The 26999-nt window shown below is 40.2% G+C and overlaps 2 protein-coding genes across 6 annotated transcripts in view; one reads left to right on the top strand and one right to left on the bottom strand.

Annotated features, from left to right (window-relative positions):
• The first annotated feature begins 1812 nt into the window (after positions 1-1812).
• LOC135252565 (probable G-protein coupled receptor 141) lies at positions 1813-4467 on the top strand. 2 transcript variants are annotated; one of them, XM_064330795.1, is made up of 3 exons: positions 1813-1992; positions 2713-3592; positions 3893-4467. In XM_064330795.1, exon 2 carries the CDS (start codon positions 2732-2734, stop codon positions 3578-3580), a length of 849 nt encoding a protein of 282 aa, XP_064186865.1. In that variant the 5' UTR covers positions 1813-1992; positions 2713-2731; the 3' UTR covers positions 3581-3592; positions 3893-4467. The 2 variants fall into 2 exon arrangements, with proteins under 2 accessions (XP_064186865.1, XP_064186864.1); XM_064330794.1 differs by having other exon boundaries at positions 1820-1992; positions 2713-4467.
• Positions 4468-4781: 314 nt separating this feature from the next.
• Positions 4782-26999, bottom strand: part of LOC135252562 (vacuolar protein sorting-associated protein 8 homolog) — a 28845-nt gene continuing 6627 nt past the window's right edge. Inside the window, exons 9-45 of one of the 4 annotated variants that reach the window (XM_064330788.1) lie at positions 26215-26282; positions 25235-25388; positions 25085-25144; positions 24300-24407; positions 23982-24059; positions 23456-23629; positions 23092-23163; positions 22909-22944; positions 22719-22809; positions 22273-22319; positions 21970-22059; positions 21457-21503; positions 20843-21065; positions 20537-20626; positions 20354-20390; positions 19960-20002; positions 19618-19690; positions 19016-19135; positions 18543-18614; positions 17465-17584; positions 16107-16163; positions 14458-14540; positions 14188-14272; positions 13762-13860; positions 12992-13084; positions 12839-12885; positions 12378-12525; positions 11530-11619; positions 11058-11115; positions 9599-9705; positions 9159-9240; positions 8818-8900; positions 8167-8247; positions 7084-7253; positions 6465-6612; positions 5492-5563; positions 4782-5209 (exon numbers count right to left, since the gene is read on the bottom strand). In XM_064330788.1, coding sequence (XP_064186858.1) covers positions 5066-5209; positions 5492-5563; positions 6465-6612; positions 7084-7253; positions 8167-8247; positions 8818-8900; positions 9159-9240; positions 9599-9705; positions 11058-11115; positions 11530-11619; positions 12378-12525; positions 12839-12885; positions 12992-13084; positions 13762-13860; positions 14188-14272; positions 14458-14540; positions 16107-16163; positions 17465-17584; positions 18543-18614; positions 19016-19135; positions 19618-19690; positions 19960-20002; positions 20354-20390; positions 20537-20626; positions 20843-21065; positions 21457-21503; positions 21970-22059; positions 22273-22319; positions 22719-22809; positions 22909-22944; positions 23092-23163; positions 23456-23629; positions 23982-24059; positions 24300-24407; positions 25085-25144; positions 25235-25388; positions 26215-26282 — 3450 coding nt within the window. In that variant the 3' untranslated portion in view covers positions 4782-5065. Of the gene's footprint in view, positions 5210-5491; positions 5564-6464; positions 6613-7083; positions 7254-8166; positions 8248-8817; positions 8901-9158; positions 9241-9598; positions 9706-11057; positions 11116-11529; positions 11620-12377; positions 12526-12838; positions 12886-12991; positions 13085-13761; positions 13861-14187; positions 14273-14457; positions 14541-16106; positions 16164-17464; positions 17585-18542; positions 18615-19015; positions 19136-19617; positions 19691-19959; positions 20003-20347; positions 20391-20536; positions 20627-20842; positions 21066-21456; positions 21504-21969; positions 22060-22272; positions 22320-22718; positions 22810-22908; positions 22945-23091; positions 23164-23455; positions 23630-23981; positions 24060-24299; positions 24408-25084; positions 25145-25234; positions 25389-26214; positions 26283-26999 lie in introns of all 4 variants that reach the window. The other 3 variants (XM_064330787.1, XM_064330790.1, XM_064330789.1) reach the window with 3 other exon arrangements.

Here is a 26999-nt window from a genome sequence, read left to right on the forward strand (position 1 = left end):
AAACGATGAACAGTAGTTATTTTGTTCCAGTGTTTCCATCAGTCCCCACACTTCTCAGAGTACAAAGACCAGCAAAAAAGAAAGGTTTAAAGTGACGTTGGTTTGACCATTCTTTTCTTTAAGTGTATTCGTGTCAAAGCTCGTCCTCGAACCTTGCACAACTCAGGAGGCGGATGCCCTCCCTCATCTGTGCTGCAGACGTAGGAGTATTTTTATTTTCGTTATTATTTTTTCCCGTTCGATTTCTCCTTTTGTCGCTTTACTAGCCTGACTCTGAAACTCGGTAGACTTCCATTGTACACATTTGCCATTGTAGAGGGATAAAAACCAAACAATATTGTCGACACTGTGGTAATTGCATCTACAATAAAAAGTAAAAAAAGAATACCAAGCAAGACTGTGTCTGAAGTGCGTGCATCTTGCTTTTTTTATTTATTAGTGTTGCAGCAAGTACTTGTCTGCAGTAAAATCATTAGTGTGCTACCCTTACCCATCCACTAAAGTATTATTACATAGATGCCTGGGTGACTGTATATATATATATATATATATATATATATATATATACATTTGAGAAAATATTTCCAAATATAAATACCTATAATATATAACCCTTTTTTGGGGTCAGTATGTCTTTGAGTCAGGGTGGGGGTCCCTCGATCAGAAAAGGTTGAAAACGCCATCAGACCAATCTTTGTACAAGCCTGAGCCATGTCCGAAACAGCTTACTTGCCTACTATTGAGTATACCAGTTGCATACAACTAGTATGCAACTGGTATACTCAATAGTAGGCAAGTAAACGGATTCACAGATGACCCTGGTTCTGCCTGAAGCTGAATTTAAAGCCATCTGACCAGCAGAGGGTGGTAAAATTTCACTTTTAAGTAAAGTAGCGCAAATTGTGCTGAATGGAATCCCCTGACTTGTTTGGCAAAATCATATTATGGGAACATTTCACTGGATTTACCAGCACAGGCCGCATTATTTGATTACTCTCATCTTTGGGCGTTATATGATCGATGAAGATCAGTTTTCAAAGCCTGCGCATCCCATTCTCTCATCACAGACCTTTGAAAGCTTGGGAGTTATTATTCAATGGATCCTGGTTTTCCCCATGACTCATGTAAACTCCTCCACCCTCTCAGCACACCCCTTAATCTGTGTAAGTGTGTGTAAGGGGTGGGAGTACTCCAACACTACCAACATTGGCCTGAAATTCTATTGTTTCATTTCACAGAGCAGCATGTTGATTTGGTCATAGGAAATGACAAGGTAAAATAAAGAGCCAATCAAATCGGTGAAATCGTATTTCACTGTGTGCAGTCATGAGCTGCGTATTTGAATTAATAGAAAAACAGCAATACTACATTTCAATGTGTAACATAATGCAATATGGTTAGTAGTTTGACAATGTGCACACGCACACAGCCAACATATTTTTTAAATAAGCTTTATGTCCACGTCAATTCATATTTGTTCCCTTTTGAGGACACTAGTTTTAATTTTAAGAATCATATATTCTACTATGCTAAAAATCTGTTGTTCTAATAAAAATTGAATATTAAAAAAACATTCACATATAAAATATATTTGTATATTCACATTTTTATGTAATCGAAGACACTCGTAATATGTCAAAAATATTGTACCTACTGAAGTTTATAATTATCATGTAAAATTTTTTTTAAAAAGCAATTACATTAGACTTAATGCTGGATAATTGCATTATCCAGCATTAAGTGACAATGACTTTGATTCAATGAACATGTTCACCAAAAACTACCAGCAACTCGTAAGCCCTTCTGTGGTCAAAAACAGGAAGTTGACATGTTCCACAAGTGGGTTGGCCACCGGAATTAACAGCACCCCCGCCCCCAGCCAAGCCCCCGAAATATGTCTTCACAGCGGATGTCAAGAAAAAACAGAGAAGAGACTGCTCTGATCGGACTGCTACACCATTCACTACTTTGGGACCTCAGGTTGCTTGCCAGGTAAACTCCAGCACTTCCTTTCCTTCTGTTAACCAAGGTTTCCTAATTGCACTTCCATTACGCCTGTCTTCTTCTATGCTACAGCCATTTGAATAGGTGACAGTAGACCATAAGCTATAAAAAGTGAAATGACAAACGTTTAAGACTTAAAAACTGTAAGACTCCATAATTGTGAAATCGATTGAACTGTGTATAATAAATTTACTTGAAGCGATTTAAATAATAATCATATTCAAACCAGAACTTGAAGAGAAATTATGAATGACTGGAAATGTACACTTGGTTTTGATCGAGAAATAGCTGGCTGTTACAAATTGACTTGTGCTTCCTGTTAAGGAGATATGGCAAGGGCATTTCAAGTTATTGTTTAAATGTTCAGGCTGGATCCATAGGATTAAGAAAAGAAATGATTCCATGAACAACATGCATACAATTTTTCATAGATTCTTTAAAACACAAACGTCTCTCACCTGCTAAGGGACTACAGATGAAAATGAGCTCTTGAGCTAACTCTGGCACTATACCATTTGATGCAACTGCGGACATTTTGATTATTTATTTAAAAGGGACAACACACAGTAAAGATAAACACACACAGAATATGCTAAAAATAATGCCATCACTTGTATATAATACTATTCGTCAATCGATGTAAAACCTTTATAACTCAGCTTATGAAAGTAAATGTTAAAAAAGTAAGATTTGTTTTCTGCCTTTCAGCTCATCTGGTTGCTGAGCAATGGAAGGGAACAATACCGAAAACAACACAATGCAAAACAACCCTCTCAGCATAGGTTTCCGTGCCTCCCTGCTGGTTATCTACACCGTGACACTGTTTGGTGGGACCCTGGGGATCGTCTTCATGGTCAGATTCCTGAGGCGGAGCAAGAACAAGCTCTCCATCACCACCACCTCCATCATCAACCTGGTGATGTCCCACGGCCTCTTCCTGCTGACCGTGCCCTTCCGCATCGACTACTACGCCGCCAACACCTGGCGCTACACTTTCAAGTTCTGCAAGCTGGTGAGCATCGCCATCCACACCCACCTCTACATCTCCTTCTTCTTCTACGTGGCCATCCTGGCGGTGCGCCTCCTGCCCTGCCTGCCCACGCGAGACTTCTACCGCCCCCTGACGGCTTTCGTCGCCAGTGCGGCGGTCTGGATCGTCTTCACGATCACCATTTTCCCGCCTCTCTGGCTGCACTATGGAAAACAGGGGAACTACAGCAAATCACAGTGCTTCCAGTTCCATGTCGAGATCAATGGTGAACGAGTGAAGTGGCTCAACATCAGCATAGCCACCATGGTGATACTGATCTCTGCGGTCATCATCACAATACAAATGCTGTTTCTGGCCAGGGTGGTCCGGTCCAACCCGGGAAATCTGTTCTCGCAGCAGGAATTCCGGGCCCAGCTGAAAAATCTGACCTTCCTCACCTTCTTGGTTGTGTGCTTCCTGCCGTACCATGCCTTCAGAATCTACTATGTGCTACACGTCGATGGCAAGAACTCCGGGCACAATGAGATCTACCTGTCCCTAACAACGTTGTGCTGTCTGGACCTACTCACTTTCTTGGCCATTTAAGGGGGAATGGATGTGATGTCTTTGACACACCTGTCCCTTTGCAAATGGACAGCACCATTTTTACTCCACAAGGAAAGAGGAACTGAGTCATTATTGAATATGGTCACGTAAACTCAAAACGGCACACTTGCAATGCTTGTGTAAGGAATGAAGCCATGGGTCTGGACAGATGTTAAAGCTTGAAAGGCATTAACCAATTAGAAAGCACATCCTAACAGTCCAAAAGGAATAAAAACATTTCTTAAAAAAGGGCTACTGCAGGTGGTGTAGCGCATAGTTGTCGCGAACACCCGCCAACATTGTGGCCCGCAGGTCTTGGAGTTGTGTAGCCCCGTCTTAAAGTATACATATGTGCAGCTTAAATAGCATTTGTGGCATACTATTGCATATTCTTCCAGTTCAGCCTGTTGTGCTCATTCAGTCTAATCATGGCACTGATCCACACACTTACCTTTTGTGAACCTGGTGTGAATATGACCTTGTTCATAGATGGGGCAGAAATCAATATGCAATACAAATAATTGCAATGACAATGTTGGATGAACAAAATCCAAGCTGCTTAACAACTTTTCATTACTTCTTATGAGTTTCAGGACTACCATCTTAACCAATGAAAATAGTTGAGGGTGGTGATGGCAATTTATCTCATACTAATGATCTAAAGAAATGTCATTTTGTTTATTTTCCTTTAATTTTCATAGAACTTTTGCATCAGAATTAAAATGTTTAGGAAAATAACATACACTATATGCGTGGACACCACTTTAATATTTTATGTTGTAAAAATAAAAAACTTACTTCAGTATTTCAAATTAAATTTGGTAATTAACATATGGTACATTGCATCAACCATGAACTTGATGAATAAAAAGCTCCATAATGCCTAAGGTTCCCTCTTGCTGTAGCAGTGCCACTATCCAACTGTTACAGTATCACCTGAGCAGTTACACATAATTGAACCAGTTGGTAAGCTGAACACTTTTGAATGTCAGTTTGACGAAAATAAGCCGTTTGACTTTTTCTTTTACTTCAAGCACCTCCCCCCAGCCATAAAACACAGCTGTGTTGAGTATCCTAAATTAAAAAGGTCAATGTTAAGTAGGCACTGTAACTGCTTTGAACAGCTGCACCAATTAATATTTTAGAATGTGTGCTACAGTGACTTAGTGTGCTTGGGCCAAATAATTTCAACTCAGTCATATTTCAGAAAATTAATTGTAGTTCAATTTATGAACAGGAAAAAAACTCCATGGAACATTCAGGGCATTTTTAAATTCGTGAATTGAATTTACGTTTTCTAAACTGACTGAAATGGAACTTGAATCCAACCTTGTGGCTTTAATACAGTGGCTTCAGTAATATGGCCAGTGGCCACAAAATGCATTCTAATAGTTGATTATTATGTGGCATAGATGCACCTTATGGGAGGTGCCATTAGTGGAACAAGCCCATGCTTATGGACCATACAGATTGAAACTCACAGGCCTAGTCAATTAAAGGAGGTGGAGCCAGGTTTAGCTTTAAATCTGCCGATTCCAAGATGCCCGCTTGCCTGAAGATATCACTTCCGGGTTTACTTGAATCCATGCTGGAGGATGGTTGTCTGATGAGATCCATCAGGATTGAGATCTATTGTGAAAAGAACATGATGTCACAGATACGTGCTCTGTGTTATTGCTCAAAAAGTAATTACATTTTTTTTAAGTTTTTTGAGTCTGAATGATTAATAATGAATAATTTTTACATCACAAAACCCAACAGATTTCACAATTGGAAAAAAATGACCGATGTTTGAAGGAACTTTTTCACTTTTGAACTATGCGCAAATATAGGAGAGGCACAGCAAACACAGACATGGAACTGCTGACAACTGAATTGGAAAATGTAGAAAGGAAGAATGAACAAATTCACCCTTGACTGATTCTTGAAAACTCTTCTCAAACAGTCTGATGCAGCAATTTGACTGGGATCTAATTCCAAGCACTGTGAAAAGAAAATTCACACAAGTTTAATGGTCTTTCAAGACATGATTTGGGGCTATAACCCAACTAAAGCAAATTGCACAGTGAAATTGTATTGACTATTGCAAAAAGAGAGCCATGGTTTATTTTTTTCTTGTGCAATATACGTATTTTAAAATGCAAAGTCTTGTTAGGTCCCCAAGATAATGCCATTAACCAGTGTTTCATTCATTCTTAATATTTAACTAATATAACGTTTTTTTAACTTAATGTAACAGGGCTGTAAGCAGTGGCTAATCTTGTGATTGATTTTGTGCTGTGAGACTCTAACACATCTTGAATCGCTGAGCTACAGGAGAGAACAAATGACCAGAATGAGCAGGTAGCTGAACCAGATGAAGTTCAAAAAAAAATTCAGTCCATTTTAATCTAATTGAGTAGACAAACATGCATGCATGCACACAGACAGACAGATGCGCACACCAGTAATGCCCGCACCGTTAAAGGTATAGTATGTAAGTTTGGAGAAACGAGGAAGTGAGAGCTAGATTTTGCAGATACGCTGCCTGACTACCGGAGTTTTAAAACATGATGCGCTGCACTCCTCTACAGTATGTCTCATTCACAGGAAGAAAACACGTAACATCATCATAATTAACGGAAACAATGGAATGAAACATAGCTATAGTTTTTATCGACAGCTATGGGCTGTGCTATCATTGGCAAAAACAACTGAGTTGAGTTGAAATTTTACAGAATACAAACAGAAGTGTTTTAAAAACAAACTTATATACCACACCTTTAACCATTAACAACACGTAGTACACCAACAGCACAAAAATAAACCCCTGCCAACAAAATCAATGAGGGCATTTGTCAGTGCACTTGATATTGTGGCATAGATCCGTGTGGTTGGGCGGTACCTGAGGGTCTCGGGTGGGTCGTTTGGGGGTGATCGGGATCCACTTCTTGTTGGGGGCGTGGCACTTGAAGCAGGCCCACTCCTCCGCCTGGCCCTCCTGCTGGCTCAGACTGTCCCGCAGGCAGGCGTGGTGGTAAATGTGCCCACAGCTACCAGGGCACAGAAAACACACAGACTCGACATCAGGCTGGGCAGGGCACAGGTCTGCCAGTCCGCCTCCAGTTCGGTTCGTTCTGAGCTGAAAGCTCAGCCCCGATGTGATGGCAGAGTTACTGAAACACCCAAAGCCTTTTCACAGCAAAGAAATGAGATGTTAATGTTTTCAGCTGATAAGAGTATTTGCATCTGTGATATCAGAATGTGTTAAACTGTGGCTTCTAATAATGTTAAATGCATTTGGTGCATTATCAGAGGTAAACGATATACTGTAACAAACAATTTGCAGGAAACACAAGGATGGAAAACTGTGCGATACTTCTCAGCACATACTTGATACTTAAATTAGCCTGCCCACCTTACAGGGACATTCAGAAAAAGACAGATACAGTGACAGACAGTGGTTAACCTGTCCTGAGGAAACTTGACCTCAAGAAATTCGGCCGGGGAGGGTTTTGGCTCACCTGAACAGGACCACCCTGTCCCCACGGCCGGCGGGCCGGGCGTACTGCTGGGCGCAGACCCCGCAGCGCTTTTGGACAGGGGCCAGGCCGCGGGTCACGGCCGACCTCAGGCTGCAAAGGGACCAGTGGAGGTCCTGGCTCAGCAGGTTGCTGGTAGCTTCCAGCAGGGTCTGGCCAGACACAAAGCAGAGACATCTCGTTTACGTGCCAGACTGCTGAAGGCTATACATTGTGCATACCACGGCTTGCAGCTTCACACCACCGTTGCTTAAACTTCCCCCTCCACTAGGTATTTTCCTGGGGGAAACCCACAAATGTGTCAGTTGCAAGAAAATATTTGAGCACTAAGCAGAAGTTGTATGCTTACCACAGAAAAGAATTCAGTGAAAATTGATATAGCAGTCCGTATAAACCTCTACTAGATCATAAATGAGTTCCCATGGATCTCCAGAAAGTTGGGAAACCCAATGCAACATATTAGTGGTGTTTGATTGGCTTTGAAAGATTATGATGAAGATTGTTTGCATACCCCCCTGGACAGGAGGGGGATGCAAACAAAGATCAAGATAGCCTTTAACAGGAGAACAAGAAAGTGATCAAGAGCAATGGCTAGCTCTGCCCTTTAAAATGACTAAATTCAAGGCCTGACAGTTGAAGAAATGCATCCAACTCTTACTCAAACAGAAAACAATCAAAAGGAAAATCTCTTCATATAGACACATTTGGTCAATCAGCCAAAAAAATGCTGTTAACCATCTGACCATGAATGATCTGCCTACAAATCTAATCACAGTTTAGATTTAGAAGTATGAATTTTCATTCATATATATAAATTCAAGTATAAGTTTTCAGTCATAAATAATAAGACTGAATTTAGTGAAAATTTGGCTTGTAAACACTGCTGTCAATCATCACCTGTGCTTAATCAGTGGCAGTTATACGGCTAGATGATTAGGTTGGGGTGATGCGATCGGGATAATTGTTTGACATGTGACAGACAGGCTATCGACTTCTTGCAAAAAAAACAAAAACAAACTGGTGGCCCTAGATATAGTGTTAATGAACAAAGTAAAATCCACTGACTTTTTCATAGATGTAGGCATCAAGTATCCCAAAGATGAGGTTTTTAATTTCTCCATATTTCCCAACACTGTAAACAGGGTCCTGTGAAAGGAAAAGAAAAGAAATAGTGTCTCATACTCTACCCAACACATATCAATTTTCAGAAGTAAATTCCCCTAAAATGGGAGCACTGTAGAGCCCTGCACGAATGCCAGGAATGAGGAGACAAAAGACAAGCAACCACAGTCATGCCACGGACACTTCTAATTAGTATGCTTTTTAGTGCCTCACTGAATCAATTAGGCTAAATGACGTTAAAGCAGGTGAACGTGCTCAATGGACAAAGAAGCCAAGTGCACTGAAATGGCAATGTCTACACTGTACCTTGTGCCTTCAATAGGGTAGTATGTCAGGTCAACAAACTGTTTTCAGCTTGCAACAGTCTCAGATTAAACAGGAACTAACAATGGCAGTGAAAGAGCAGGACGTAGGGTAACAACACACAGAGGCACCAGACACTTTATAAATACTACAACTATCACATTCTGGGGAACTCGCAAAAGAATGCAAGACTGTGTCTAGCAAACTTGAATATGTGGGAGGAGCCTGGTTCTAAGCCTGGAGAGTGGTGCATTCTCCAAATGCTAGAGGCCATCGGGGTACGAGCTGTACCTGCATAAGCCGCTGGAGAATAGCCATCAAAGGGATGTAAGCGGTCATCCCATCCAGCACCTCCTTGGTGAGGTCTTTGATACCTTTGAGGGAGGAAGTAGAACAAGTAAAAGCAGGGTCTATTGGTCTATATTCAAACACAATTTGTCCTTGACTGTAACCCGCAATTGATTGAAGCGTTAAGCATTTTAGTTAAGTTAAGGTTAAATCCGGACCAAAGTCTGCAATGCCAGTCTATAAAAGTGCAGCCATTTGATTTTCATCAATTTCTCATAAATTGTGAGCCTGTGTCAGACTGATCTGGCTATTCATCGCTTCTGCTGTGAATGTCTCAGCCTCACCTCTCTCCATTTCAGGTGAAAGGGATCCCTGTACTTGCTCTGATGGGGACATCAAGAAATCGAGAAGAGGAAACCACAAGTCCTGAAAAAAAAAGTTGCTACAAAAATTACACAATAACAAGGCCAACGAAGCGTTGCACAAGCACACTGGTGACAGCACCCTAAGGATACTGAGTAAACTGGAATGCATCTCATTTAAATACAGTCAATATGCTTAAGATAAAATAAATGATTTTGCTGAAATAATAAACCATTATTTCAGCTTGCAGAACACGTTAACTTGTATAGCTTTATCGGGGAAAAGCAATATCGGTTACATTTTGAATGCCATATGATTATAAGGCTCTGCTGAGGCAAAGCTCGTAGTATTCAAGCCATTAACCCACACTACTACTAAAAGCCTAACGTAGATACATCATTTGCATACAGTGACATCTTACTTCTCTCTGCTTGGAGTCCAGAGTGACTGAAGCTCGCTGACAGAAGGCGACGAGGTCCCAGAGTAGTGAGCGGACGGTCTGAAGGGGTTCAGAGCCCTCCCGTACCCCTGTAGAGAGTGTCATATAGTAACTAGCCTAACATACCAGGCTTATCCATCTCCACTGTAAGCCTGGCAAAAGCAGTGCATTTCAGAGCGATAAACCCACTAAAACCTCAGGAAATAACCAATACTTTCAAGCCCATCTCATCACCTTAGTGGGAGCAGATCTAAGGTGCAGGTGGTGATTCAAACAGGTGGAGACACAGAGAGGCTATTGAAGCTATTGAATAAAAAAGGAGGCATGCATCAGATGATGTCACACTTCCCTGCATTGCACACTGAGAATACTGCAACCAGATGGTTAAACAAGAATGCCTTGAGAGCTTTAGACTTGACTGGGTTCCAAAAACTATGGGGTAACATACAACATGGGCAAAAGTATGTGGACACCTGACAACCAACATCTCAACCAAAATTAGGGGCATTAAAATTAATGGAGTTGGTCTACCCTTTGCTGCTAGAACAAGCTCCACTCTTCTAGGAGGCTTTATAATAGATGTTGGAGCCTTGCTGCAGAGACTTGCTGCAGGGATTTCCATTCAATCAGAAGAGCACACAGCGAGGGCAATGATTGGACAATGCCCTCGCTGTGTGCCTGAGGGCCTTGTCATGTTGAAACAGGAAAGAGCCTTCCCAAAACTCTTGGGGAAGCACAGAATCGTCTAGAATTAAATTTTATGCTGTAGCATTAAGATTTGCCTTCACTAGAACTAAGGGGCCTAGCCCAAACCACAAAAAACACACCAAACCAAGGGGTGTCTGGATACTTTTGGTCATATGGTCTAAGATTGTTAATGAAATAAGACTGCCTTAAGCATTGTCTACTGATGACCAAGACCAAATAATGAAAGGATACATGCTTCAGGGCCTCCCTGCTAAATATAAATATAAGTGGTTTGGAGGCAAAAGAAATTACAGCAGACAAACTACAGTCCTCTCTTAGTTTTATCATCAAGATGCAAGACAAACTTTTGTAAGCTTAAAGTCCAATTTATCCAGCTGATCTTATCTGGAACACCCTCTTAAGTGCTTTTCAGAATAAAGCTTCCCCCCCTAATAACTATATACAAAGGACAAATGAACGTGCTATGGCCATGAACATGGACTTCACTGTTTATTAACATTTCCCTTATTGCATGTGCTGTTGGATCAGTCATGCAGTATATTTGTAGAACAGTTCCGCTCAGTTCAGAGTTTAATATCCACATCCTTCCATGAGCCCTGGACTCTAAGCACTAGCAAATAGCAGTGATCTGAAGCATGTGAACCAAATAAAAGGTAGTGAAACATTTGGGCTGGGCTTCATTAAGTGGTGGAGTTCAGAACAAAAACAGGTACTGTGGGTGGGAGTAACAAACCTCCAGGCTCCTCTAAACTGGCGGGAGACACTGAACTCTGCATACTCCGTTTGAGGTTCTGCGGACGAATGAAGAGGACTGTGACTCAGTGAAACCATACATGCCGGTTATAGCGTGCTAGACAAAACGCATTTCCAGTTTCATCAAAGACTTCAGATGGAGCAATAGGCACAAGTCCTCAAATGTATGAATCAAATACAATTTGACTGTGTTATTAATTTCAAACAGTTTAATCTAACTCAGTTCTGGCTTATAGAACAGGGTCTCACAAATGACAGGAAAATATTCCAATAAATTGCGTAAAATAAGGACATTTCATTCATTCATTCACAGCTAAAAAAAATTGAAGCTAAATTCTAGGAACAGCTATCTTTACTTTGGGACCATGATACATCATGGAATTTTATCTAGACATGTTGAAATGCATTTCCCCGCCCTCTTTTTTGACCATTGCTTGACCTTGCCCACCCACCTCCATATGAACAGAGAACGCCCCCTGTGTGTTTCCCTGGCTCTCCAGGAGGTATGCCAGGGCATCATTCACCTGGTGTCTTTGTGTTATCTGCAGAAACACAAGAAACAACAAATACCCTTGGGTATAAGGGAAACTTTATGGAAAACATCAGCTTATGTTTAAATTTGACAGTTCAAAAGGTCACACGGAAATATGTTCAAAAGGGTTTCTTAATAATGAAAGATAAATGACTAAAACTATGAAAATTAGTGTTTGGTTTTTTCCAATTTTGGCTTAAGATTATGCAACTCACAAACGGATCCATGTTAAAAGGCTGCACGTTACACATACCGGCTAGTGACTCTCAGACACAGCAGATGCCAAATTATGGAATTAAAAACTGGATAATAAAAAATGTATCCCATCTCTTTCACCCTTAATTTCTAAATGCAACATATAAATAGATGTTAATATAGTATCAATATAGAAATTTATAGTCATATACAAGATTCTCATAAATATCCATTAATGTGTGAACAGTATCACAAATGTTTTCTGTGCGTGTAAAGTAAAAGAAATACAAAGAGCTGGACACTGTTTCTTGCCAAAATCTGAAATTTGGCAAGAGATGGTGTGTGAGAGCATCTCTTCAAATTATTATACTCCATTTTATCTTTAACACCCTTAATACAAATATCAGGCGTGCAGACACAACCCTCCTGCAATTTGAGTGTGAAAATGTAATGACCATGTGCGTGCCCAGAGTGTATAAACTAGTGTGTAAACCATGCATATGGGAGATATGCATGTGACCATGCATATCTCCTAAAAGGCCCAGAAGGTTGAACTATGGAGTGGTCCTGTACCTCCACTGCTTCTTCGGGCCGGTACATGTCTGACAGCTTGAGGAACTCCAGTGCCCAGGACGGGTGTCTCTGACACAGCAGGTCCAAGTAGCGCTCGTGACAGTCGTGCCCGAGGAGGCTAGCATCTTTGAAAGGCCAGGGCTCCACTCTGAACACAGTGCAAAGTGCCATCAGTGACTGTAGGATTTACGCTTGAAGAATACGCCGGAAATCAGGAAGTGGCCTCTGAGAGCAAGGCTTCAGAACTTAACTGAGGCAAAGGACAGATCATACATGATAACCTGCTAAGCAAGATAATAATAGTCTTATAATGGTAGTAGCAGAAGTTCAGCAGATGTGCTGGTAGTATCAGGGATGTAGTGCTACAGTCTTGACTGACTATAGACGTACCAACAATATTACTGCTGGCTGACATTTTTGTAGCAGTAAAGGGCAATTCTTTTGATAAATTAATTACTTACTTGGGATTGAACACTCCGTGAAGAAATTCAAAAAGCAGTCTGGCATCCTGGGAAAACACAGAAAGCCGATTTAACACAAATATAGGGCTCGTTATTTCATAAAATTAAACTGAACTTTTGCAGGGGGTACGAGGGAAGGAAAATTACACGCACCTGTTGAAGGGTTTCCATGACGAGTGGGATGCTGTCCTGGAAATGACGAAGAATGAGGGTGGCTGTCTGGCGTGCACTGAGTGCCAGGAGTTCCTGTAACACACCAATATAGACTATGTGGTTACAGAAATGCACAGCTGTATTAGTTGTTTTGGAAACAGCGGGGTGCTGTAAACTCAGCCACACATGGCCAATGACCTGAGACAGACAGTTTTTTTTAAACTGAGCAACATGAAAGCGCTTCCAAACCCAGCCACTGGGGATGCCCAAGCCAGTGCATTCCTAGTGCCGGTCCCAAGCCCGGATAAATGGCGAGGGTTACGTCAGGAAGGGCATCCGGTATAAAAACATATGCCAAATCAAATATGCGGATCTGATCCGCTGTGGCGACCCCTAACGGGAACAGCCGAAAGAAGATGATGATGATGATGAAGACGCTGCAGATCTGTCAAATGTCAGATTCAAAGTCCTTTTCAGCAAATACATCTTAAGTAAGAAATAATAAGACTAGATTATACAAATTGTAATGTCATAGTATATTTCTGGTCTATGACTGTAACCAAAACAGTGTTTACCCCTGACACTGGAAATAGTTGGATCTGAGAGTTTTACAGTCAAATAAAGTTGTTAGGCTGCACAAAAGAAAAATGCTCATTTGAATGATACTGATATTTTTTCCTAAAGAATCTTGCTGCCCATTTTTCTAAATATGGGTTCTCTTAAAATTGAGTTCTTGCTAACTTTATAGTGTTTTGTATGATGCTCAGTACCTGAAGGTTACAGAAGACTTCATTTTGGAACAAGACCCTCTCGTCCTCAGTGAGTTCAGCAGAGGAGATGACATCTTGAAAATACTGAAGAGCTTGATCCTGGTGACAGAGAGGTACAACAAAATACTGAGGCCTAAAACATTCCAATGGAAATTCCTCTGCTAATCCACACCTCTGGAAAAAGTATTGTGCTTTCTTCAAAGATGATGCTCATACCATACAATAGTATCTCCAGTATCCAGTATCTCAGCAGCGAAATCAAGACAAAATATTTCATACATCTAAACTGGATCATTTTCCTCTCATTGTAAATTATTACATCAGTACACAAAAATAAAACACCGCTTTGAACATTACTGGTTTTGCAGCCCCACAAAAATATTAGCATTTAAAGATATTTTGACAACATTCTGCACTTTGCCATACCTTTCTTGCAGGATCCTTCAAGTAGCAGGTCACAATTCTGTGATATAAACGTTTCTGCTCATACACAAACTCACACACCTGATAGCTAGGGGAGATAAGAAAGCAGATGCACATCAGGAAGTTGTTCTTAAACAATTCAAGGTGCTTTTGTGCAACTTCTTGGCTAACAAAATAAGATATGCTCCTAAAGGCATTCACAAAAAAATAAAAATAAATACTAGGACACCACAGCATTCAAAATGTGTTCTCTTGGACAATTTGAATACTTACAAATGCACAGCCTCAGCCATAGAGAGAAGCTTATGCTCCTCAAAGTATGCAGCCCCACCAGCCTGCAACAGCTCCAACAATGCCTATGAAGCAACCACAATATCATACCAATATGGCCCACATAAGCAGGCCATGGTTTGACTTCATATACAAAAATATATTGTAGTGGTGCCATGTTACTATGGAGTCAACTAACCTAGATTTACAGTCTAAATAATTGTAAGTTTAGAGCATCTGAATGATTTAACTATATTGTGCATTTAAAAGTGCTGATTTTCCTGGGTTTCATTTTCAAATAGGATTTAAATTATTCTGGGGAACCTCAAAAATATTTAAAAGATCCTGCACAAATATACATTGTGCAATAAAAGTACCTAGGAACTATTTTTCATTCTCAGAGAAACATGCAAGTTGACAACGTCAAAGGCTTGCAAGCTTTTTAAACCACTTAATGCATTTGAACAAGTAGACTAAAATATATTGTGCAGCCAAAGTTCAAATTGTTTTTAAATGCTCTAAGCAGCACTGGCAAATGAGGAACATGTTGGAATAATTGCAGCACTACAGATCTTGATCTCTACTTCATGAGAACATTTTCAGGAGCCTTCATCACTGTAGTCCTGAAACCTGTGGTTAAGTACAGAACATCTACTTCCCCTTCCCATGTGACAGTGCAACAGACTCAGTCCACCACCATACTGCAACTGCACCAAATATAACCTCATTAGGGGTGTGCAAAGACGTCATTATCTATATCTGTTCAACCTGTATCTGTATCTGTATTCGGATAGGAGACATGAATTATCTGTTCAGACGTAATTATCTGTATCTGTTCAACCTGTATCTGTATCTGTATTCAGACAGAAGACATGAAGTGGGCGTGGTTTATACTGGAAGTCACGTTAAATCAGGCAAATGTTGTATTTTCTAACCTAATATACATTGGCAGTGCAATTGTTGTGCCTTCAGAGCATCAAATTGATTTAATATTGGCATATAATTAATTATGAAATATATTTCTACATCCTCTTACTGTACTTTTCATCTCTCTCTCTTTTTTATATTTAACTAAACTAAGTTTTATGAACTGGCTGACGCGGTGGGGGCGACTAACGAATATAGCGATCACTTTTCAATAATGTGTAGTTAATGAAACAACTAGCTAGTGAAATCAAAGTCCTATGTTGCAAACAGAATGGGCATTTTTATCTAGTGGCCATCCACAATGATATGAATCTATTTGAAGAAACATAATGGCTGACGCACAGAACTTATTTATTAAACATTCTGCAGCGCAGTCAAAGTTTGTTTGTGAGTGTAACTGGTGCCGCCTCCTCTCTCTCTCTCCTACCCCGCCCCCCCCCCTCTATGTGTAACGTTAGATAGAGGCTATGAGAACTCGACATGGAGCTTACTTTTTTTTTTTTTCCGAATCGGAATAATAACAAACTTCGGGTAGAAGAAATATCTGTTTCCATCGCATTATTCCTGCTTTCCCGAATACAGTATTCGGATTCGGATACATCCCTAAACCTCATTATTTACTAGTCTGACTGACATACTAAATAGCAGCTGCATGCATTTGAGAGTCATTTTGCTTAAACTAACATTGGCTGACATAAGAAAATACCACAAGCTACTGAACATACCTGCTGTCTCTCTGCATGCTGGGTTGTGTCCTCGGGATTGCACAAAAAATCAAGAGCCTGGATGAAAATAGAGATATCCAGCGTTCAGAAAATTGTGACATCAAGTAAATTTCTCAACACATTAAGTGAAAGCTTAAGCTACAATGAAGCGCTACAAAAATAAGCTCTGTATTATGAACTGCAAGAAACATGACCCTTTCATGTGACAGGTAAACATCTACCATTATACAATGGGTGCACTAGGATTACTGGACTTTTGTTATTTTGATTAAAAATATCTGATTAGGACATAAAGCAATTTTTGACCCTCAAAGCAAATCTTAAAATACTTGAAATTTCAAGACCAAATGTAGACATATGATTGGCAACTGAAACTGAACAAGACACTGATAGGCGATAGATTAGCTCCTAACAATCTGCACTTGAAAAATGCCATGAATATTTCTGTGTTTTGGCCAATTTCACCTGCGTTTAAAATAAACTGACAATACTGACATTATTGCCGTTATAATCATTCACATTATTATAATTGCAGGGATTGCTATATTACTGAATTGTTTCCATTTCTGAACTGTTGCAAGCTGAGAACATAAATAGAATTGGTTCTCTTCGAGGTCAAGAACGCGCGCGCACACACACACACACATAATAAGACCCTAAAAAACTAGAATAAACTGAAAAGCGTACAACTTGAAATGAGCTCATCAATGAACACTGTCCCTGGACAGATGCACCATATTGTGTGTTTTGTGTTTAAAATAAGGTCATATGTACCACATAAATCAATCTGTCTTCCTGTGGGCTATACACTCAAAATGTTACAAATCTACACAGGCTTGTAAATCAACACAAGATATGTCTAAACTCAAAACAGGAATAGATCAGCACCCACACATTTTCAAAATGCAGCACACATTCGGTTTTGCATGAAAAATGCATGAATCCTGCATTAATATGGTCTTTGCAGATTCAAAACTGGCGGTAACCTCTTTCAATATTAGAGTTACAGCCATAGGTTTGTGGGTAGAGAAGACATTTCACCCCAAATTATTTTCATATGAATTAACTGCTAGACTTTATGCTTGTAAGACTTGATGTTTGACTATGCAAGACAAGTTGGTCCAGCAGAGTATCAACCCTAACGTTAAAGCCTATGGTTGCAGCTGCTGTACATTTAGGTCCTGCAGAACTGCAGCATCTAGAAAAAGGCCACGTCATCAGCCACACTGGGTGAAAGAACCATATCCTCAGACAGCACGAGTCGACAGCTGCACCTGGTGGAAGTCAAATCAACAGCACACCCTCGTGGAAAAGCTGTGACCTCAGACTTGCTAGTCAGCAGCAGCAATGGCACAGACCTGGTGGAAGAGCTGACGGTTAACAAAGAGGTTGTCCTCAGCCTTGGCTAGCTGGCGAGCCAGGAAGGTGAAGAGGCTGCCAATCTGGGAAGGGCTGAAGTCTGTGCTCTCCAGCATCACCTGCAGACACACATCTTGCATATTAATGTCATACTGACACCAAAGGGCACAGTACATAAGTGATTATTAATGCTGAGCTTTTTTGTCTACCAATCTTAGGCTGAAGCCACACTATACGCGGCGACTGCCGCCTGTCGCCGCGCCGCGTCCCCACAATCGGCTGTTTGTGGGTGTGTCACCTATATTTGACAGACAGTTGTGTTCGTTAAATGTTGACCGGGTTTAATATATTCATTGTAATGTCTGAATAAAAATCATTTTGCAGTAACCTAGATCTGAAAGATGTTAGTCAGCTGCCTAGCTAGGCTGTTTAATGTCTAGCTAGTAAGTAACAACAGATAATTCCTTCAAAGTTGTATCTGATTAGCTAGCTAGGTGGCTGGTAGAAACGAACAACTAGCAACTAATACATTAGGAAGATTTTTTTTGTTTGTTATTGTTTGTTGTTACTCACTATAGCTACACATTAGTTAGCCTAGCTAGGCAGCTTATTAACATTTTTCAGCGCTAGGTTACTGCAAAATTGTTTTATTCAGACTGGACAGTGATAGTAGCTAACGGCGATAACAACGTTGCAGAGCCACTGACAATTTCAGGGACTTTTCTCCACGCTGCGTTCCTCTTATCAATGTCTCTGTAGGAGATTTTATTAAGTTGGGAAACCCGATACGGAAATTACGAGTTAGGTCCTCCATTGTGGAACGATAGAATGTTGAACTAAAATTAGAAAAAAATAGGGACAATTTACTTGACGGATCATTAGATCAAATCAGATTGGTTACCGCGACGCGGCGAGGGGGTCAAAGTTGAATTTTTTCCATCTCCCCCGCGGCCTCCCCGCCTCTCGCCACGCCGCCGTCAATCCCAACATGCCTTGCGGGGTCTGGCCGCCACCTCTGATTCAAAATGAATGGAGGCGGCGGGGCCGCGTATAGTGTGGCTTCACTGTTAGACTCACCTGTAGCAGGATGTCTATCATTCTCTGGTGAAATTCAATTGCTTGCTCGTCTTGCTCCAGATCTTCAAATGCCTAGAAACAACATTGTGTTCTAATTATCAGAGCGTGCAATGATTTTCTTGTGCTAATGAATCTGCCATTGCATAGCCAATTGACTGAATATGCAGATGTCTTTTTCAGAAATGTTTTCCAAATATGTCATTAGACCTAGAACCGTTAAACATTATAGAATATTATGTAATTTCTCTTTAAAACATTTTAAACAATATGGCCAAATTATTACTGCAAAACGTAGCAAGTTGCATTTACAAATCAGAAGATAATGCAGTGCTATATCAAATATTTAGCTTAATACAAATAAACATAAACACAAATGCATATATCGAGTACACCATGATTGTTTACAGCTTAACCTGTTCAGAAAAGTACATTCACAAATTCACCTGGGGAACGCTTGCTTCCTCTAACCTTACCAGTGCTAGCACATTGAGGAATTCTCTTGTGTTGTACTGGAGTAATGTGCGGATGAATGGATAAGGCTCTTTGCTTGCTTCAATACCCTTCACCTGTATGCTCGTCAGGCAGGTAAACACCTAGAGCAAAAACAAGGCACTGCTTTAAACCTGATGACCAAAACTCAATGTTTCCCACAATGCGTGGTCACTGCACGATAGCTTTTGGAATGTTTACTGTCTTCACTCTAAAGATAAAGAAATAAATAAAAATTCATAAGTCCCCAACAATAGTTTTGCACTTGTATTGGCCTGTTTACTGTAAATGCAATGAAAATTAATTGGTTTTACAACTATACAGGAATTACTAGAGTAAACAAGTATGTTTTCTGCTTGAGTTTTGGGCATCACCTGGTGATGTCAAGTTGTTTAACTAATGTGTCCTTTGATTTCTGGTTACTGTATATTCAAGAAAAGTGACACCCATCAGATTTTGGTTTAACGATCACTGACCCAGCATTTTACAGCACTGGCTCTAGCACTAGCTCTGCTCATATGAAGAACCTGTCCTTGGACCGCAACCATTTTCTCTGTGGGCTTCTGGGTTGGTCATTAGCTCTCACCTGTGATTTCACTGTTTGAACCATATTGTCTGGGATTACACCAAAAGGATATGCTTGGCCAGTCAAGCAACAGCTAAAATGAGAAAAGCACACATGGTTTCAATCTACAGATGGTCTTCTGAGCATTTAATAGTTTTTAAGGAGCACCTAAGGTGGTTTTGTGAAAACACAGGGATACGTTTGGTCAGATGCAGTAAGCATTTAGTCATGCACCTTGCAACAACCAACTCTATTCTTGATATCGTCAATGACCTAACTGAAGCACACACAGGTACATCGTAGTTTACATTTTTCATGAAATTGAAAATGTATTAAAAACTCAAATTCAGTTTTTTTTTTTACCTGATGTATACTAGAATCTTGTTGCCGACTGTTGTCTGTTCATCTAGACAATAAGAAAAAAATTACTTCACCAACCATACCATATTCTTCTTGATTAATACATAAAGCTTTGTTTCATGACTGGTTAATAACATTTAATAATTATATTACTGTCCAAATTAAGACAGCAGTTACATCACACTGTTTTTAACATACACACTCACTTTTTCTCTGCTGTGACCTCTTAATGCACCACTGATAAACACAGTACTATTTGAAAATAATTTACGATCCCAGTCAAAACATGCTCACTAATTATTTTCACATAGTACAGTGTTTAACAGTGGTGTGTTAAGAGGCCACAGCAGAGGAAAAGCAAGTTGACAGAGGAAAGAAAACAAGGAAATACCTGTACCTTGATGTGAAGCACTGGCCATGCCTCCTACCAATTCCTGTTATAACATTATTAAGATGACTGAATTAGAGAAAACAGGTCACTGTTGCCTCAATTTTAGGTTCACTACCTAAATATTAGGAATTATTCTCTTCAGTGATGTAACTAGAAAACAAGTGCTAGAAATTACTATAGGTCACCTACCTCAATGGGTGTGATGTAATCACTCATTCCTTTGTTAAACACAAAGATCAAAGCATCACACAACCTGTGCTGTCTGGATAAACAGACCACCTGTGAAACAGAAGTCATGTCACCTCGAGCAGAGCAGACAATACTATTAAACATTAACAGAATTTTCATATGGCATTATAAAACATGCTAAATGCTAATATATATATTAAAAGGTAAATGAGCACATGATTGCTTAAATAAAACCTAGACTAAACTATGACACGTCTTGGTAACACGATGAGATACTAAAGTGTCCAGAAGCACACCATCCCTCACCTGGTGGAGGTCAAGGGTCATGACATCAAGGTGGGGTATGAGGTCATCAAGAAGCTCTGTCATGCCCTGGTCATCATAGTGTGCCACCATGTCTTTCATGACCAGTGGGGGGATACTTGTTAGCCGGCCTGCAGATATGTGGGGCTGCAGGCACTCAAACAGGACCCCTAGCGCTACTGCATGCTGGATTAATTTCTCATACACCTCTCCAAACAGCACCCCCCTGTGGTGGGAAAGGATGGTAATAAAACAAACAAAGTTGAATGTGGAGGGCTTGAGCCATTTGCTACTGTCAGTATAGGCAGTATTATGCATATGATCAGTTAATATTTTCTACTTATAATATTTAAATACACATTACTATAAATGTAAATAAACAAAATCATTTTGAAGTGTGGCACTTTTGCAAAGTGCACCAGTCCAACTGTGAAGAGTGCTCTACAAACAATCCACAAATATTGTCTCAAGAAATACACATTATAGTCTCTGGCATGCACCAAATTCCTAGCAGGCAAGCAGACTAATTGCAGCTTCTTTTCAACGCATGTGATATATAAGCTTATTTTGTGCATCCCACACAAAAATTTCCATGATCATTTATACTAAATACTCACGTTTTGTTGAACTTAATGCAGCAAGTAACACAAAGTGGGATTGTTTTCTGAAGACAAAAATAAAAAAAATGTACGTCAATCTTTTGGTTAAAAAAAGAGTAAAGGATTTTAGTCCAAACATAGCTCAGGCATCTGTAACACCTATCGGTTCATAGGATTATTTTTCAGTTATTTTTAGTTATATCTACTATACCGGACTGCTAGACTTGGTTGTCCATTACACTGAAATTGACTAGCGGTTCCATATACAAATTGAATAAGGAACCACCACTCAGTTTCACTATATCATTATGCCTCACAAATTTATTTATTTTTTCTCAAAATCAGAAAGTATCTTTTAAGAGATTCTGCATAGACAGCAGTTGGAAATACAGACTGCTTAAGTGGAGCCTCCCTGAAAACTACTAACTTTGCATCTGAATATAACACTGACAATATGTGAACATAAACACGAACAAAATCCATTTTATGTTATTGGAATACTAAGACAGTAGGTGGTTTCCCATGATGCACCTGGAAATGCTCTTCCATGACCTGAAGTTTTCCTTGTTCAGGACACCTCCTCAGTGATAAATCCACATAGGCCAAGAGCAGCTCTAACACCTGAGGAATCAAATGCAGTGTCTGAGCTATATTTGCTCACATACTACATTTATATAACTTAAAAAACTGTATGCTTTAACCTTAATATACGTGCAAGACTTAATAAGATTTCATAATGATTTATTATCAACCTGAATTGTTTTATGGCACAATCACAGCAATAAATGGTCGACAAGACATTCAAATTCAGAGGCATATTATAAATGCATTTACCTTATTAGCCACCACTTCTTTCCTCCTTTGGTTGTCCCCAGGAAGACCTTACACATCAAGGACGACAACAAATGTTTTTCGACTTAAAACAAATATCAAAATTAATTTCCTTTTAAATTTCAAAGGTAACAATTTTAGGAAATGCAAAACTCAGAGGACATTTCCTTTGTCTCCATACTTCCGTAGCTGCCCAGAGAACAGCAAATGCTCTTATAACATTGTCACAATGTCACAAAACCTGAGTGATGCATAGTGCTTATACAGTTTTCTAGCTTAAAGCACATGAAAATGACAATTTTCCGGAATGGACATTCGCCATTTACGTGATTTACACAACTTCAAGTGGATGCTACTCCCGCTTCTGGGTTTCTATAAAAATACAGACACAAATCCAGATACAGACACTGCACACCCCTAGCGCCCACCAGGTTGCCAGGATTACCTACCCACAACTCCCTTGGCACTCCCCTCAAAAAACTTCCAAGCAAGAGCCAGCGCCTGGCCGTAATGCTCCTGATTCACAAGGCAGTCCAACCTCTGAGGAGACCGAAAAAATGGACACCGCAGACGTTAGAGATGAGTGAAAGATCTGCAAGACATCAATCGATCTTTCCTGGAGACGACTGACGGCCTTACCTCTGCCCATGCTTTCAATGTGACCAACCGCACGGACTGAAAAGGGAAGATGGTATAACAGAAGGTGGAATAAGTAATCATGTCAATGACACACAGCGCAAGTCAGTCTGTGGACACCGTTTGTCTTAATGCTGCTTATATATGATTGATTTTGTTAATTGTAGTTGTTAAGATGAAGATCACCTTGGTCCCCAGAAGGGTAACCTCCCCTCCATGAGCACACACTGACTGGTAGGTAATTTTCTTGCATTCAGTCTGAAAACAAACAACCACGTTTCTATGTGAAAGCTGGCATTCTCATTCTGAACTAAAAACCCAACTTCAGAACATAGTATCTAGTCATTGCTGCTATAATAAAGCTGTCTATAGATATTAAATATAATTAAATATCTATTTGTGACTTCCTAAACCAAAGAAAGGTCAGAGATATATGATGCCATTTTTTTCTATATCAATCTAAGTATCCACAAGATTTTTGGAAATAACTAAGACAGGTTTGAAATATTAAAGCCAATAAGCAGACGTTATAGACCATAGGCTAGCATACCAGTTTTGAGGTGGTGCCTTCCTCTGAGGCTTGGTTGATTGGGTGGGGTGTGGGGGTGCTGACCAGTGCCAAACTGTCCAGCACCAACTCCTGCAGGTCCTCCCCACTGTCCCTATCCACTGCATGGACCCGCTCCGCAGCATCTACCAACAGCAAGGTCTTGGACCTTAGCCACTAAAAGAGGGCACACATAAACACATTAACCTTTAAACACATGCACGCACACACGCGCATACACACACACACACACAGGCACAGACACAAACACATGAACACACAAGTACAATACATACAAACCTACACACACTTAAGATGATGACTGTTTGTATTGAAATTCTTTGTATTGAAAGTCTTAACAGTACTGTTGTACTGTAGATCTCTGTTCTTGCTTTTCTCCCCATTACTTTTTTATTGAATTGATTGAACATGTATAGAATCGAGAAGTGGATGAAATCTCTACAGCATTTCTCCAGACACAATCTTTGTACATTTCTCAGCATTTAGCCATATGTGGGATTCCACTTACCTTGGAGTTCATTATTTCAAACTGGAAATTGAATTCTTTTAATTTCACTACTGAGATACTTTCACTTCCGAATCTCACCTGCAGTTGAAAACAAATGCAAAGATTTAGCTCAATGTACACGCCTACATACAATTTAAAAAATGCTCCTAATGTAATGTAATGCAAAGTGATGCACGTCTAAGCAGCAATTAACCCCTTAAAAACCAGGCGCCTACATTAGCGAGCAGGAATGGTTCCTGAGACTTATTCCAGACTAAGCGTAAAACACTGAATGAGAATAATTCTTTATGCATGGCACCATTCAGAAACACTGCTCACATGGTAAAGAGACAAGCAGGAGCCCTGGCAGAAAGCCAGCGCGGGATCAGTCGAGCCTCCTAGCCGCAGGAAGTGCCAGGAGAGGCTGGGAATACAGTCGGTATGAGCCTGTGAAGTGCAGACACACGACTGTCAGCGCCTTGCCCCGTCAGTTCAGAAACGCACTCCACAGCTCCACATACAGTTGGTAGAAAGGGAATGATGAAAACTAGGCCTCAAAGCCATTTTACACAGCTGCCGTGGGCGCAAACGCATGTTATGACAATGAAAAGCTGTTTTCGATATGAGCAGGTTTAAAAAACTGGCAAACACAAAAGGGGAAACTACCCAAACAAAAGGAGCAGATGCCAAGAAGAGTCTGCCAAGAAGATGCGGATAGAAAAGTTTCTGGTTCTACAAAAAATCTGAAGTCATGATACAAATGCTGAACTCTCAGACAAATTCACTTACTCTGTGCTCATTTTTAACACTTACTACTCCGTTGATAACCGTACAAAGTGTAACACTCTTTTCTGCAATACTGCTGTTCTTATTTAAACCATTTCAATGTATGTCAATATATTTTCTGGAAATACTGTCAAACTTAGATAAAAAACAACACAAAAATAATTTACACCAGGCTGTCTACAAAATAGAGCAGAGTATTGATTTTTCTTTGCACTGTTCTATTTTGAAGGCAGGCAGCAGGAACTAATACACATTGATTCCTGACATATTTGTATACATTTAAGGGGGCACATTTTAACACTTTTCAGTAACAGCCAAATTGCTGTTTGAACACTAACCTGGACCAGAGGGGAGGCATGGATCACTCTCGCCTCAGGTCTCTGACAGATGACCAGGAGCTGCGGAGAGGTGAACAGCATAAGGTGCATCAACATCAAGTGAATCCATCCGTCGGACCGGTGAGACTAGCAACCACTAAAGACTCCCACCTTGCGCAGTGATACCATGGCCAGCAGGAGGAGCTGCGCAGCGGGGTGTCCAGAGGACTCCTCCCGAAGCTGCAGGGGCTCCACGCAGCGAACCATCCCCTTCTCGCTGTTGAACAAGCAGCGGGATTCCCACGTCTTCGCTCCCAGGGACCTCCTGAGCAGAATGCACAGAAATGTCACCATCGAGTATCGACCGTCAAACCACAAGCACTGCTGTATGAGTAAAACAAAAAAACTCTTAAAAAAGTAGAAGGAAGGGCAAATAAATTGATTGAGATGTAAGAGTTAAGTAAAGCCACTTAGGATTGGATTTTTTAAGACCTTTAGTACACGCAAAACAAATAGCCTGACCAATGATTTGTTTTGCACCACTCCTTGGTTGCATTATTATTTTTGTGCCCTAAAAGGTTTTGCAAGTGCTTCAGGTCTTAGTAAATCCCTTAAAATCTCTTCAGGCTCAACAAAAGAAGACAAAAAGTGACTGGTTTGTATTATTTCAATTGATAAAACATCAATGTCAGCAGGATAAAGTACAGATTTAAATAAATAAATAAACAAATAAATAAATTCTACACTGATATCAAGAAATGCGTGGAACAGCTAGCTCGTCATGAAGTAAGGTCAGAACTCTTGGGGGTGTTCAAGTACAGGCTACTCTCTCTAGATTGTAGGCAAATGATGAGCCAGGGTAGGTTGAAAGACCTGTTCTCTGCATCATATTTTCTTATTTTTGCATATGCAAATACTATTGCTACTTTATAATTTTATACCACTTGACTTGCATAAACTCCAAGATGGGTTTAAATTTGTATATCCAGTTATTCTTCTCACACACCTCAGCAGAGCGGCAAGGTACCACCAAAATATAATTTGCTAATCTCAGCAACGACTTGCACACAGAGATTATGATACCGTGGCCGTGTGCTGCTAGTGACCAACGTGGTTGAAGACAGAGGAGAGAGATGAAGGTGGCCACTCACTTGAACTGAAGCTCAAACACAGAGCCGGTGCTGTCGTTGCACACAGCAACCGTGGGGTCATCTGTAAACTGGGGACAAGTGATAGAGAACGAACCAGTTAGCACACAACCACTTGATATACTGTATACCCTGTTGAACACAAGCTACAATCAGCCTAGATCTGATAGTGGTCCAGCCCCCAGCCAAGCTCTGTCATTGTTCCACATTTCAAACCAACTCTGTAAGTTGAATAATTAGACAGCAGTTTTTATAACACACCTTTGTCTGTAATTCTATTCAGACAAATAACTGTAAGAAATCATTAAAAAGAGAAAGATTTATTTTTTCAACAATTGGTTGAAGAAGCATTTTCTTTTATTTATTGTTTTTATGGGACTCCTTGTGCTATGATTTATAACCTATGTCCTGTTTGACCCAGTTACATTTTTTAGATGGTTTAACAGGGATTCACTTATACATGAGGACGGATGTGCACAGTGGTAGAACTGTTGTCGAAGGTCGCGGGTTCGATTCGGGTAAGGACACGGCGTTGTACCTTGAGCAGGTACTTAACTGCATGCTTCGCATATATCCCCGTAAAATGGATACAATGTAAAAAATGCTTTGTAAAAGTTGTGTAAGTCGCTCTGGATAAGAGCGTCTGCTAAATGCCTATAATGTAATGTAAATGTAATGTAACATGCAAAGTCAGTATTATGACCATTATGCCCAATGTCATAAATGGACAAACAGAAAAGTTCCTATTTGTTAAAATATCACACCAGTATACAAAGACTGTATGCATA

The sequence above is a fragment of the Anguilla rostrata genome, chromosome 4, assembly GCF_018555375.3.
Source record: "Anguilla rostrata isolate EN2019 chromosome 4, ASM1855537v3, whole genome shotgun sequence".
NCBI lineage: Eukaryota > Metazoa > Chordata > Actinopteri > Anguilliformes > Anguillidae > Anguilla > Anguilla rostrata.

What these genes read in the sequence shown, in the direction of transcription:
- LOC135252565 (XM_064330795.1), top strand. Translation starts at nt 2,732, where the DNA reads ATGGAAGGGAACAATACCGAAAACAACACAATGCAAAACAACCCTCTC.